This window comes from Thunnus albacares, chromosome 5 (assembly GCF_914725855.1).
Source record: "Thunnus albacares chromosome 5, fThuAlb1.1, whole genome shotgun sequence".
NCBI lineage: Eukaryota > Metazoa > Chordata > Actinopteri > Scombriformes > Scombridae > Thunnus > Thunnus albacares.
Window position 1 is genome coordinate 23,641,987 of NC_058110.1, and position 14,570 is coordinate 23,656,556.

At 40.4% G+C, this 14,570-nt stretch overlaps 1 protein-coding gene across 2 annotated transcripts in view; it reads right to left on the reverse strand.

Moving 5' to 3' along the window:
- Nucleotides 1–14,570, reverse strand: part of LOC122982831 (cadherin-4-like) — a 252,166-nt gene that overhangs the window by 31,385 nt on the left and 206,211 nt on the right. For both annotated transcript variants that reach the window (XM_044352407.1, XM_044352406.1), the window contains 2 exons: nt 9,768–9,912; nt 7,422–7,594 (listed from right to left, as the gene is read on the reverse strand). In XM_044352407.1, coding sequence (XP_044208342.1) covers nt 7,422–7,594; nt 9,768–9,912 — 318 coding nt within the window. The remainder of the gene's footprint in view (nt 1–7,421; nt 7,595–9,767; nt 9,913–14,570) is intronic.

Consider the following 14,570-nt stretch of genomic DNA (forward strand, 5'->3'; position numbering starts at 1 on the left):
ACTGCCTGAACTAGTTCACAGGCGTCACTCCATTTCAGTCAGACAACTCATGTTTGAACTGTTTATTACAACAGCAAAGTGTCAACAGTTTGGTGTCTAGACTCCGATCTCATCACTCCCTGCAGATATGTTTACTAGGAGTGTGCCCGAATACAAATATGTTATTTAGCAAAGCACAAATAGTGGGTTTTTTATGAACATTTATTTCGTACAAATATTTTAAAAATGATTTCTTTTCTTAAAGAAAAAAAAACATGTTACATATGTGTCATGTGGGTCAGTTACATTGCTACTTCAGTCTGTCTCCTCCTATCAACGAGGGGAGTCGCATCAACCTGCTACTTGACAAACATTTCCTTATTTAGACATCACTCTTGGAGTTGGGGGTGTTCCCGAAAGATAAAGCTGAGCTACTAACACAATTGAAGGGCTTAAAGAGACTCTCCATAACCTGTTGTTCCACTTCTCCTTTCCACAAAGTTAGGTTGTAAACAATAGGCAATAAATGAAAAGTGCAAAGCAAGAATCGCCTTTGAAGTTCTTCTCAACACATTACAAGCTGTTCTGTAGATTAAAAGCATAATAAAAACAAAAACAGGATTTTTACGCCTATTTCCACTTTTATTCAAATACAAATACAGATATAAATTTGCTGCCTCAACAAATATATTCAAATACAAATACTGGGCTCTCTGCACATCCCTAATGTTTACATGAGATATTTGGAGTGATGATTAAATATCTTCCCTTCCAAAACTGCACAGATTTGGAGCCTGAAATTACTGATGTGAAGCTCTTCTATGTGTGGGCCTAGGCACCAGCCGCGATGTGGCCATTCCCCATGAGCACCTCGGCCATGAGGGGAATATACTATCTAGTGAGACTGATATGTGTGGGCCTGGCACCAACCATCATGTGGCCACTCCCCATGAGCTCCTCGGCCATGAGGGGAACATGCTATCTAGTGAAACTTTTATGTGTGGGCCTGGGCACCAGTTGCCATGTGGCCATTCCCCATGAGCTCCTCAGCCACGAGGGAAATATTCTTTCTTGTGAACAGCAGTCTTCCTGTTCACACTGATTACAGGAAGACTGATATGCTAAGATGGATGAATACTCTAACCCAGCAACCCAGCAGCTACAAATATTTATTAATGCTGTAAGGGTTGCAGGAGCTCATGAGCTTTTGTGCGGACAAGATCTCCTTCTTGTGGAGCCTGACATAGTGTTGGTAAGCAGAGGATGATCAGCGGCCAAGGGATTTTAGTGTTGAGGTAGGCAGATGGAGAGCTGCAGTTGTACCTGCACCATTTCTTAGGGAGTAAGGGTAATAGTGTTCTGGGGGTAGGCCGCAGCTCAGGCAGAGATCACACAGCTTTGAGGAGAACCAGGTTTGCAACTATCAATAATTAACAAGGGTGCTGACTGATGGGTTAGGGAGTGATAATGCAGGAATTTCATTATGGAAGAGAAAGGACAAAAAGTCGTGTTAGTCTTAGCAATGATAATTTGGGTACCTTGGCAAGATCTATCAGACTTTGAGTGTTTCAGGAATATAGAGTACATGTGCTCATCCTATGTTAAATCAGAGAAAGTGAGATCATGCTTAGGATTAAAGGAGAGAGGCATGATGGTATATTCACCACACCTGAAAAACCCATAGAAGGCCATTAACAGAACTGCTTCCGACATTATATCAATATAAAGTGAAAAACAACCTTGCCTTAAACTTGACACCGACTTATGCACCAGTGAAATAGTGGGAGGCAGTCTTTTATCACTGCCTGGAGGACACGCTTTTTTAAGGCCGTTGAGGAGCAGCTGAATGGAAGGATTCCTGAGAAGGCTCTGGGATGCTGGGTCTTGACATTGAAAGTGAAAGTGAATACCTGCTAGCATGGCTTTGATACTTTGCATTTGAAGATTGAGGGATTCAGATGAAAACACAATAAATGCACAAACTACAGAGATATCTACTGGTAAAGGACTAAGGAGGAGGTTGGCGCAAAAAGAAGAGAAGAAAAAACAAGCTGAATCATAGGCTTTGATTGTGCTTTTGGCTAAACTTAGTCTCATGTAATTGGAGGTAGAGTACAAAAGATCCTGCAGGGGCTTGGTCATGCTTAATCGAGAGCCATCTGATTGAATGGAGGGCATGGAATGCTGTTAAAACGTTGCATGAGACTGTTTATTATTGGTATTTTTTAGCTGACCTTATTGATTATTTCTACTGTAGCAGCTTTATCACGAAACACCATAAACGAGCAGTGGATTTGTAAATATTGTTAAGGGACTGAATTTCAGTTGGCCAGACATCTGCAAACCACTCATTATTGTAAAAGCCCCCAAAACCAACAGAAGGGGCTGCATCGGTAAAAACTGGAGGGGATCCGAAGACTCCACAAAGTCATGATAAAAGACAGAAATACTGTTCCACTCGTCACATAACAAGGGTGAGTGACAGCCTTTGTCTAAGACTACAACGTCTTTTAGATTTTGGACAGAATTAGCTAATACTAGCAAACGTGATATAAATGAATGACCATGAGGGATGATGCACTTAGTGAAGTTAAGGTGGCCTAATAGAGATAAGAGATCTCTTTTAGAGAGAATGGCAGTAGCAGACTAGAATGTGATATCTGCTCTGATGTGAGACAGCTTGTCTTGTGGCAGTGGTAGTGTGCATAAGCACACTATTGAGGGTGATGCCAAGAAATTCCAAAATTGTAGAAGGGCATAGGTTTTTCTCTTCTGAAAAAGGTAAACCTAAGTCATGGAAAAGGCTTTTGACTGTGAAGATGCTGCAAGCTGGCGGGAAAGAGGGGAAGTCAACTACTAAAAAATCATCTAAAAGATGCAGGACAAAAGGGAGTTTGCAGGTGTTGTAGGGAATCCATCACAATGCTTCTGACAAGGTGTTGAAAATGTGAGGGCTACTGCAGCAACCAAATTTAACAGAGAAGTAAAACTTTGAACACCATTTTACACCAAATAGATGCAATTGCGAGGGGTGGATTGGCATGACTTTGAAAGCATCCATAATGTTTGCTTTTCCCAGCCATGCACTAAGTCCTGCCGACTCATCTGCACAGCATTATCTACGGAAGCGTAGAACAAGGAAAAAGGTTCTTGGGGAACTAAGCTATTCATACTCTGAATGGAAAAAATTGTGATGGAAATGGAAAAACACCTATGGGGCTTACCCTGAAGATGGAGAAGGGGGATTTTGACAATGGACCTATCATTTATCCCTTTTTAACCTCTTTTGATAGGAGCTTGTCTACTATTTCTGGCTCCTTAAGGGCACACTGCAGGTTTTTACAGACATGGGTCACTTTTAGGGGCCAGCATAGACCTGCTATGAATCCTTGAACTAAGCCAGTGAGGTAGAGTAACTGACAAAGCATCTATAAGGGTGATTTGAAAGAGCTAAGAAAGAACAGGGACATTCACTGGAGTCGAGGGATGCTTCATATTTATTTCCCCAATTTTGCAGGATGAAGCCTCCTGGGACACACAGAGCGTGGGTGGCTGTCTCCACGCCATCTACACACATGCATAAATTTATGGTTAGGTAATGTACAAACATTCTCATTGAAATTAATGCAGATAAGAGACTTAAATCCTGAAGGAAAAGTTACCTGTTCCTTTGGAGGACGGCTTATAGAATTTAACACTGAAGTTTTTGGCTGGGGTTGAGATTTCAAGGTGGACACTTTTTGCAGAGCAGTTCTTGGACAGAGAAGGAACCACAGATGAAATGTCTGCTGATTTGGGGCACGTCAACTAAAGACCAATCTACTCTCTGATTAAATTGCTGCCAGATCTGACAATCTGGGATTGCTATTTTTGAGAACTACAGAATAATCCCCCACAATCCAGCAGTCTTGTCAGCAGATTCAGTACCGCATAACAGAATCTTCACCAGATTTATGTCATGGCCTGTAAAAATGAGAGCAAATTATTGCTTTTTAATTTATGAATATATATAAATACATAAATTGCCATGTAATTTCTCTGAATCTTAAACTAGTAACATTAACAGAACAGTTATTTTGCAAATAAACAATGATCTCTTTAATTAAAACGTAGGCCTATAGATCCTAAGGCAAAGGTGGTGAACCCATGGTTGCAGCTGGGACTGCAGGTCCCAGGGTCCTGTGGGGAGTGACATCAGCAGGAAGTGGGGCAGCTTGAGCCATCTCAAAGGTTGAGAGGATGGGCCCCGAGTTGTTTATATTACAGGCAGAGAATCGCTTCAATCTTTTTTTGAGAGAACATTGTCTGGTAGGGGCTGGTTGAGAAGCAGTGCACCTCTTTGCTGCAGCTTTACGTTTTGGAAGAGTGCTGTTTGAATTACTGGCGTTCATGTTGAACTTTTGGGCATCGATGTAGCTTTCTTGACTCAGGAGGTGATTAAAGAGCTCCTTATGGTTAAGGCCAGATGGAGCTGAGATATTGTGGGCGTATAACACTTCCAGGATGTGGTGCACAGGCCATCCGGCAAGTTGCTAGCAGGTGATGTGGGAGGTGCAGCACAGACGTGGAGGGACCAATTCATTCTCGGAGAGAACCTCGGTGGACTGAGCCTGGGTTTCGGGAATGAAGACAACGTCTTCCACCGAGGACCCAGACTCACTCTCCGAATCAGAAATGGCGAGACATAGCGACCAACAGAGCCAGAGGGTAGGATGGCAGTCACAGGAGCAACGATAGCAGAGTCTGTGATTTGAGAAAGCTGAAAGAGCAGGCAGCAATATTGATGCACGGCAGCATTGGCATTGGCAAGGCAGACAGAAAGGGGAAATTTTGCAGCTTTAATGGACTGCCAAATTGGTAGGGTGTGTTTGGTAGATGATATGGAGAGTGAAGCATGTCACATGTATATGCTGAAAATGACAAGAGAAATAAACAAGTTTGCCGATTTCACATATCTCCGCAATTCAAATCAACTGCCAGTTGTCTATTCAGAAATGACTGGACTGTATGACATCACGGTGACTTGGTCTGTTGCTACATTGTTGGCAAGTAGGACTTGGCCAACTGGGGATTCAAAGCTGTACCTTTATATCCCCAGAGAAGGTGACTTACTGACTGCGCCACTGGGGAGACATGGTTTTCTGTACACTTTCTCACAAGTCTAGGCAATTCTAGGGGCATTTTTGTTATTTAAACTTAAATGCGACAAAAAAAATTGGACCAAATTCAAAATCGCGGAAAATATATCTAGGTGTAATTTTGTTTGTGAGACTTACACAAGTCATAGGCCAAAATGAAAAGTTTGTTGTTAAAGTGCCACCATCTGGCCAATCGTTTTTTTTTTTTGTGGGAGTTGTGGGTGAGATTTCCAACCTATCTGCCAAGTTTGGGAACTGTAGCTGTCACGGTTTCTGAGACCCAGATACTTTTTGGGCAAAGGAGGTGGATGAGGAGGAAGAAAGGGAAGAAGAAAAAGAAGAAGGAGAAGAGGAGGCTACATAAAAAAACAATAGTAGTAGGATTTTGCTTCTTTTTCCCATTTTTTACTCAAAATATAAACTTCTCAAATACATCTGTGCATGTTTGAGCCCGAATCCGGTCTGAAATATGTGAGTGGACAACGCGAACACCAACCCATGCAACAACCTTAGCAACAAAGGCTATGGAATGGTTGGCCATTTGTGGGCATACACGAAGGATGTGACATCAGTTTGATGGGGAAGTAGAGGTAACCTTTTAGCATTTTTACATACGTTCACCTCAAGTTTTGGAAATTTGACCATGTTTAACATAGACATCTGACATTATAAGAGTATAAAAATAACAGAAAATCACAAAAAGCATGTTATGCCCCCTCTAAGAATAAGGCCAATATCTACAGATTGCTTTAACACCTCCTGGCTGACATCTGGTGAAAATGCAAGCACAGATGTGATCTATCTAAGCCGTGCATTCTTACTGCGATGCATTCTGCATGCACTATGGTTACAACAATTATTTTCATCATAGAATAATGGAATCTGTTAATACATATTGTATTTTTCTAAGATTAATCACATAACCTCCAACAGTTAATTGTGAAAATAGTGAAAAATAGCCATCACAAGCTCTCAGAGCCAAGGTGATGTCTTCAAACAGCTTGTCTTATCTGAGCAACAGTCTAAAATCTAAAAATATTAAATTTACAATGATATAAAAATAAAACAGATCAAAAAGCAGATACTTCTCACATTTGAGAGGCTGCCCATCTCTCATTACCACCACTGAAGTGCCGTTGAGCAGTGGAGCTGCTCAGTGGTTGAGTTGTAACATCTGGTTGTAAGGGGCAACTTCCAGATGTAAATGTGTGTAAGTATATGTGACTGAACAGGGAATTCCTGAAAAGAAGTGCACTGCTCTCAGTGACACTACTCTGGATAAATATAGGTAAAAAATTGTTAAGTGCTAAATATAAATTACATCAGTTTGGGTCCTTACAAGTATAGAAGTACAAACAAGTGTGTGTGAGTTTAATCCTACATTAGGGGTGACTGGCTGGATTGGCAGAGTACAGATAAAACCGAGTAAAAATAGGAAGCAGAGGTTCAGTTGAGTCATTTTACTCCATGTTCAATCCATATTTCTCTCCCTCTGGCATCATCATCATGTCTCATCCTACTTTCTCCATCAACCTATCTTCACTGCCAAATTCACACTCACTTCCTCCCAACTTATTGTAATACCCCGTCTGCCCAGCTCTGTTTTTGTTCTATTGCTCCCTTCAGTTTTCTTTTTTCCCCGACGTTGCTTGTGTTTTATCGAGTGTAGATGTGATTATATGGGCTTTTGTGTTTGCCTGACAGGTGTCAAGGGCATTCTATCTCACATATTCCCATTCTATCTTTACCACACAAACACACACACACACACACACACACACACACACACACACACACACACACACACAACATAACGTGAGCAGCACAGTGCAGCGGGATGTGTTGTTAATAGGTCTGTCACTGGTGACAGTTTGGGTGGATGATCTGTCTCTAAGATTTCTTTGCAGACTTGTCACTGGCACATCCATGTCGCTAGAATAAACACATTTGGATCTTGTCACAACTTTTATAGCTCCATAAACAAGGTGACCGCAGAATAAGGCAATTTACTGTAAAAAAAAAAAAAGGATGGATGAGACTGTGTGGTGACAAATGGCTACAAAGCATTTGTAAGTCGTATCTCAGTGTCATCAGAATAAACAACGTTGTTAGGAACTGTGCTCCATAAACAAAGATAAAAGTGCATCTTCTGACCAGCGATAGTTCATTCAGACTGTCATGATTAAAAGCATTATACTCGCTGCAGTTGTGTTTATTATGTTGCTTAGTTTTATGATATTTTACCTCTGTAAAACATTTGCTTAACAGCCTTTTCGTGAACGCTTTGAGATAGAGAAGACCAACCTCTCGATCAAGACCAGGTGCCACCGTCACTATATCTCCATTCTCACTGTTGATGGTAAACATGTTAGGGATGGGGCTGTGCGGTGTCTGGGACAGGATCCGATAGCGCACCATTCCATTAGCTGTAGTGTTGTCGTCGGCATCGAACGCTGACACGTGCATCACATACGTTCCTGATGAAGAAAAGAATATTTGTTAATGTTTCTGTTCAAGTAGCCAAGCATGCAGTAATATAAGGTAAAGGTGGACTTAAATTTCCACTATAACACGCGTGAACACAGTTTGCTGGCTTCATGACTTTTCTGTTCTGTGAGACTGTTTCAACGTGTGACAGATAAACATTTCAAAGGTTTCAACACGCAAGGATAAAACTAGCAACTGACTCAAGAGAATCTTGAAAAATTAAGGAAAATTATGTAATTTGTAGCCACAGTAGCCACTGTTCAGAAAAATGAACATACATTAGTCTCACTTAAATTTTTATTTTCTAATTACTCTGTCCCTATGTAACTTCATTCTGTGCTAATCTGTATTTTATTGGGTAGTTTAAAGTGAGACAGAGGTAGAGACTGTTATATAGCTAATAAACCACCTGGATGTTCCATAACAGTTTAAAAACACTTACTATAATGTACACATTCATTGAGCTCTTCATATTTATGCCAGCAGAGAAATGTTGGACACCTGTTCTGTAAATAATGACTGTAACAACTATACTCACTGGATACATTAAAGATGCTGCAAATGTGGTGTATCCCAGTTTTTCATAATTGGCTAATTGATGACAGATTTTGGTAAGCCTTAATCACATTATTCTGATATTGATCAGCATGCACATCCGTTTAGCTAAAGAAAAACATCTCCATGTTTGATAACACTTGCTTAAATTGATTTATGCCAGCCTTGAAATAGTTGGGAACCCGTTCTATAAAGAATAATGACTCTGACTACAAGCACAAATAAGAAAAGTCATATGCAGACACAGTTCTGTTGCAGAGAATAAGCCAGTATCCCTCCATGAATGCACCCCTTGTTTGCTTTTCTGCCTCCACACACTCATATAACTCTGTCGGATCACTGCCTGTCACCCAATCTCTTCATCTCTCTCCCTTTTGCTCTCCCTCTCTCATAGCTGATTCTAATTGTCAGAGATAGTGATATCATGCCAGTGACAGCCCCTGTCCGAGGATAATTGTAACCGCAGCTCCCATTTCAAACTTCATTACATTTCAAAGCAACATTTGTCAATGACTCGGCCAGAGGGAGCACTCTAAAGGCCTCTCAGCGAGACGAGAGAAAAAAAAAGCCGACAGGAACAGAACGAGGGAGAGGAAAAGAGAAATAGAGGACAGACACCATATTTGGTTTGATTCCAAGTGGAGTGACTACCAGTCCTTCACCCATCGCTTTTTTTTTCTTGAGATGGAGGGATAGAGAGAAGGAGATGAAGAATCACAATGTGTCACACATCGCTGGGGTAATTTCATTAAGCTGCACTCTTAGGGGGTTTAATGTGGACCCTTTGTACGGGCGTCCTAAGCTGTGCCTGACAGGATTAGGTCTCCATAATGACTCTTTAATTTGCAAACTAATTCAAGTCTGTAATTGGCCTTCCATTGAAACCACTGGAGCTCTAAATTCTAAAACTCTCTTTTTTATGATTATTGTTCAGCTGAATGTCATGCATGCCACAGAGACTTGTCTGCTGTGTGGGGCAAGGCTGAGGGGGAGGGGATAGCGGTATAGCACAGAGAAAATGAAAGAAAGAAAGAAAGAAAGAAAGAAAAAGACTAAGAAAGAAAGAAAGAAAGAAAGAAAGAAAGAAAAAGAAAGACAAAAAGAGGAACACCTGAAAACCTCCTGAGATCACTTCTGGTGCAATAAACTCTGGCTCATCAGGCTCACACACATGTGCATGCACACAGAGAGCTCATCTCCGCGATTCTTCCGCTCTGAGGTTAGGCATAAAATGACCCAGTGGTGCTACAGCGTGGTACATTTAATCCTCAATCTCCTCTCCAGCCTGAGCACCCTCTTTGGTTTATGGCCACTGCTGCAGCCGGCTAAATGAAAAGCCACTGTAGAAGACGGATTCTCTGCCTGTCGGCTAAATCAAGGGGAATAGACAATTCTCGGTCGCGTCAAAGATTCACTGGTGTAGTCATAATTTTAACAACACCAATCTCTCCTGATATACTAATCGCTCCTCTACTGTTCACCTGTGTCTTAACATCGTCACCCCCCTCTACTTCTTTAATCTTTGAATAAATACTTTGCTCCTATGATTGTTCCTGCTTCTATTTATTCCTGTTTTGCCCATCTATCCATACATGCATATTTCAATACCTGGTTTAGACCCTTCATCCACTGAGCCATTGTAGACCTGGTTTTTGAATTCAGGTCTGTTGTCGTTCATGTCGATAACGAAGATGTACAGATCAATAGGGTTCTCAACTTGGTTCCCATTCATGTCCACGGCATGGGCTCGCAGCTGGAAGACAAAGAAAAAAAAAACAACAACATAAACACAAGAGGTTCACTTATGACTCTCAGTTATTTATATGAGAGCAGAAAGTGATGAATTGATAATGATAAGTCTGTTGTTTTGTTTGATATGAGGTTTATTTGCTTTTGTGCTTATATTGGTTGTCTAATGTTTTTAATGTTGTTTCTACTGAAAAGACACTACAGTTGAACATCAGTCAAAGCTAAAGCATCAACAGACAGCGTTCCTGAGACAAATATACAGTATTTATTTTAATTTATACAATTTCTTGTATTTGTGGTTTGTGATTAGAGAAGTTAATACTGGGGGGCACAGTGGTACAGTAGTTGGGTACTCTCCGGGTGCTCTGGCTTCCACAGCTGTCTGTCTCTATACTATATGTTAGCCCTGTGATTGACTGGCGACCTGTACCCTCTCACCAGCTCCCTTATGACCCTACAGGATAAGAAGTATAGAAAATGGATGGATATAAATACTCTTATTTATCTTATATGAGTTCTCTATCAGTGAAACTAAGTATCATGCATGAATAATACAAATATTTATGCCACATTTCAAATTCTTTTGTTGGACTTATAAAGGCATAAAGACCAGTTTCATTATAAAGTATTACTTGCTAGGTTAATATAAATGCGTGTCCTGCCCCAGGCTTTTTTAACAGTGTTTTAGCACCTCCTAGTGGTGGTTTTGTTTGAACAGGAAGTAACTCTCGTGACCTGAAAGCAACGATTTCTCCTCATGTAGACCAATGAGCAGACACTTGTCTTATCTGCTGCCATCCTTTCGTTTAAGCTTGTGAAAGCGTCATATGTAAGTTTCTGTGTTATGTGACCTCATATTCTATCTGGTGATATTTGTGAGGAGGATGCTTTTGTGAACTTTGTAAGATATATGCTATAATTGATGAGATATATCATGTGGAGCTGATATTAGATAAAACAGAATGTAGGCTGTTGTGAGAACTATGTTGTATGTTAAGTGCATGCACATTATTATAATTTAATATAAATTTATAGTAGAAATTCGGAAATGTTGGTTTATTAAAATTCATTTAGTATGTAGCAGTAAACAATCACCTTGTCACTGCACCAGCTCTAACACTATTGAATTACTTATGTATTGTGTTTTTCTACAGTTTTCACTCTTGATCCATGAATGCATTTACAACGGCATCTTATTAAAGACACAACTAAGGTGAACCCAGACTCTTATGCATTTATTGTTTAAGTTTGGTTTGCTGTTAAAGTTACTACAAGGAACTTTCATTTTGTGTTGATTTTGGCGGCCCCTGTGGACAAAAGCAGTAGTGTTTTTGCAGAATGAAGACTGCATTTCCCATGAGCACCACCGCCTCATTTCGTAAAGATCTTGGCTATCATGTGCATTTGTTTTGGAAGCGAGTGAAAGACAGCTGTTTGCAGGATGCATAGTAATGAGATATTGTATCTGTTTGTGGCTATGTAAGATTAATAATTGTAAAATGATGATGGTGAAGCAAAGTAAACTTTGTATTAGTGCCGTTCATACACTTATGTTACATGTAAGGCTGCATCCACACCATATTTGGCAATGCGGCATCTTCCCACAGAGTTGTGTGGACGTGTGCAGAGGTGTGGGCATGTTTATTTGTGCTTTAGAACGTAACCGCTGTGAAACAATCAGAAAAGAACGTTTTATTTCTCAGATTAATTCCTTTATTCTCACTACACCGCCGCCCACTCTCTTAAATCACTCTCTAGCTTGCTCGACCAACGCTGCTCTCTCTCTCCCGCTCGTGCTCTCAGCTTTCTGGTGTACTCTCTCTGTTTCTCTCTTCTTTTTAAAAATGAGTCAGGAAGCCGGCAACAAGTCTGACCTTACTTTTAATGCTATCAAATGAAGACAAATGTCCTCCCCTCGTCCTAGCAACGTCTTTGTACTCCCTCATGATACGATGCTACATGTAATGTAAACATAGGCTCTTCCGGTCTGCGTGCCGTAAATCGTTTCGTCTGATTTCGTGGGGGATCTGACCGCATTTAGAAAAACTACATAGCAATCTTCTCGTTTGCTTATGTAGGTCATATAGAGGCATCAGAGGCATCATGAGACTGTTTCATAAACAGATAAAAGTTCCTTGTAGTAACTTTAAATTGTGTTGCCACATAATAAAAAGAGCATGATGCACATAAATTAACAGTAAATAAACCAACCATACACTCTTGATACACTCTTGATCTACATTAATTACATGAATCATTATATGGCTAATTTTAACTGCAATTCTTAAGTTGTTGGCATGTTTGAATGACATCCTCATCCTCTCAGTTTATTCCCAACTGTCTCCATTCACTGGAGTAGTCAAAAGAAAAGGAGAAGCAACATGAATAAAACACCAACAAACTCAAAGCAAGTGTTTTCATCCTTCCAAGCTGACTTCTTTCACAGCACCTCTAATGCCAAAGAGAAAAAACCTCCACACCTCCACACTGTTTTCTGAATTTTTTATTTAACCCTGCTCACGAACACACAGACTGATAAAATATGTATAATTGAATTATAAAGTATAAAAGTTTCAAAAATATTTCCTAAAACTAAACAACATTATTAAGTAGGGTCAGAGGTAGAAAGTCAAAACTTTTGGTTATTTTTCTTACAGATATCATATATTTTCTCACTTAGTCCCCAATAGTTTTTATCTGAGCAGAAGCCAAAACAAGAAACATCTTATTTTATTGGAAGTTGGTTCTGTTGTAAAGGCGAGATGTCTGTTTCAGGTCTGTATCGGATCCCAGGCCAACATTCTGTCTGCTTTTGTTTGAAAGAGAAATCTCTGACTCCACAAACACAGTCAGTCCATCTCAAATTCAACTCAGCAGTGCTCAAATCAATGGAATCACCAACTAGGATTTCTCACAAAGTTTGGACATGAAGTTATTACTAAAATCAATACATGCTGTAAAATGTGTCCTGACTGCTTTGCCTCTTATGAAGTCTGGAGGAAAAGAAAAATGAGAGCTGAATGAATGAAAATGAGAGAGGAGAAAATAACTGAATTATCAGAGAAATGATGAGTTCGGGGGGGATAAAAAAAAAAGCTTTTGGTTTGTTTTTTCACTCCATACATGAAGGTCAAGCTAACAGTCTGAAGTGGCATTTCAAAATGAACTCCTCGGCTCTCTCTAAAGCTGTTCTGATTCACTTCACCTTACCTGGGAATGTTTATATCCCTGAACATGACTTATTCAGTGATATTACTGTCAGCTGGAAGCAACAGGGATGTTTAGTTTATATCATATGAGGGGAAAAAAAACAGAATTCAGATACTATCTACATCCTGCTCCTAACAACATAGGCTGGTAAATATTTATTCTGTTTAAATGTCAACAATCAATTTCAGGAGAACTGTCTACACAACCAATGAAGGGCCCTATGTCTGACTTGACGCTAGGGATATTCATCTAAAGGGAGGCCAAAAATAGGGAAGGAAATGTGACAAAATTGGAAGAAGCTGAGGGAAAATTTAAACCATGTTAGGAGCAGATCGAGAGGAAAGATGAAAAACTGTAACATGAGCAGATTTTTTCCCCCTATCATGTATGGAGAATTGAGGGAATGGCACTCCTTCCATCTGAGCATGCCTGATGGGGAAAGTGCCACCTGGCCACTGCAAGAGCATGAGAGCCTGATAAGTGAAATAGCCTCCAGGCTCGTTGTGGCAGGAAATACAATAAGTAGCATTCTCCATCGGCTTCTTTTCCTCCGAGAGGTGAAGATCCTCTCCACTGCCGCCCATTCTCTCCTCTCCGCCTTCTGCTTCCATTCTGCACCTCTACCGAAATTGCGCCTTCAGGTCTCCTCGAGGTTAATTTGACTTTACTTTTTCCACTGCATTGTCTGATCTGTCCTGCACCCAATATCCGTGCGCTGCCATCGCATATCGCATCTTGCTGTGCTGTAACAGGCTAGGAGCCAGGCCCCTTATCTCTACCCACCCTCATCCCTCCATCCCTCATGCACCCACACCCTAATTCAATAACAGCAGGAGTCAGAGATTACCGCCATGTTTAAAGAAGGCAAAATGTAATTCTGGGTCCACATTAAAGTTATTATCTTGAAAGGCAGGGGGAGAAAACAGACCGTACCAGGCAGTGCTCTGCATTTGGCAAAGAGGCAGCATCCTGATAGAGATAACAGCAGAAGCTCCAAGGTGTTTTCCTCATAAGAATGCATCTTGTTGCATGGCTGGTTTTGAATTTCAGAGTGCTCATTCTTTTGAAATAAGAAGAACTAGACCATAACTTTGTTCTGTCCTTGCATGAAATTTGAAGTAAACAAATGAAAGAGCACAAAGTCAAATTCTAACTTTCTGTGTGTGCTATTGCTTTCCTGAATAATGTTGCTCAGCAAATAAAATCCAAGTAAAAAAAATCTTTACAGTTCGTGGATTGAGGATGTTTTATTTTCATACAGTTGAATTGCTTTCCTGTTGCTCTCACAGCATTTAGTGTGAGAGGCCTTCAATTGATCTGCAACAACTTTCTTCATCTGTTTACTCGTACATCTTTACCTTGTCTCATCTGGTTTCTCCTTGCACTTTGTATTCCACTCCAACTAACACTTTTCCTCTACAACAAACACGGAGTTTAACTTAAGCAGCCTTT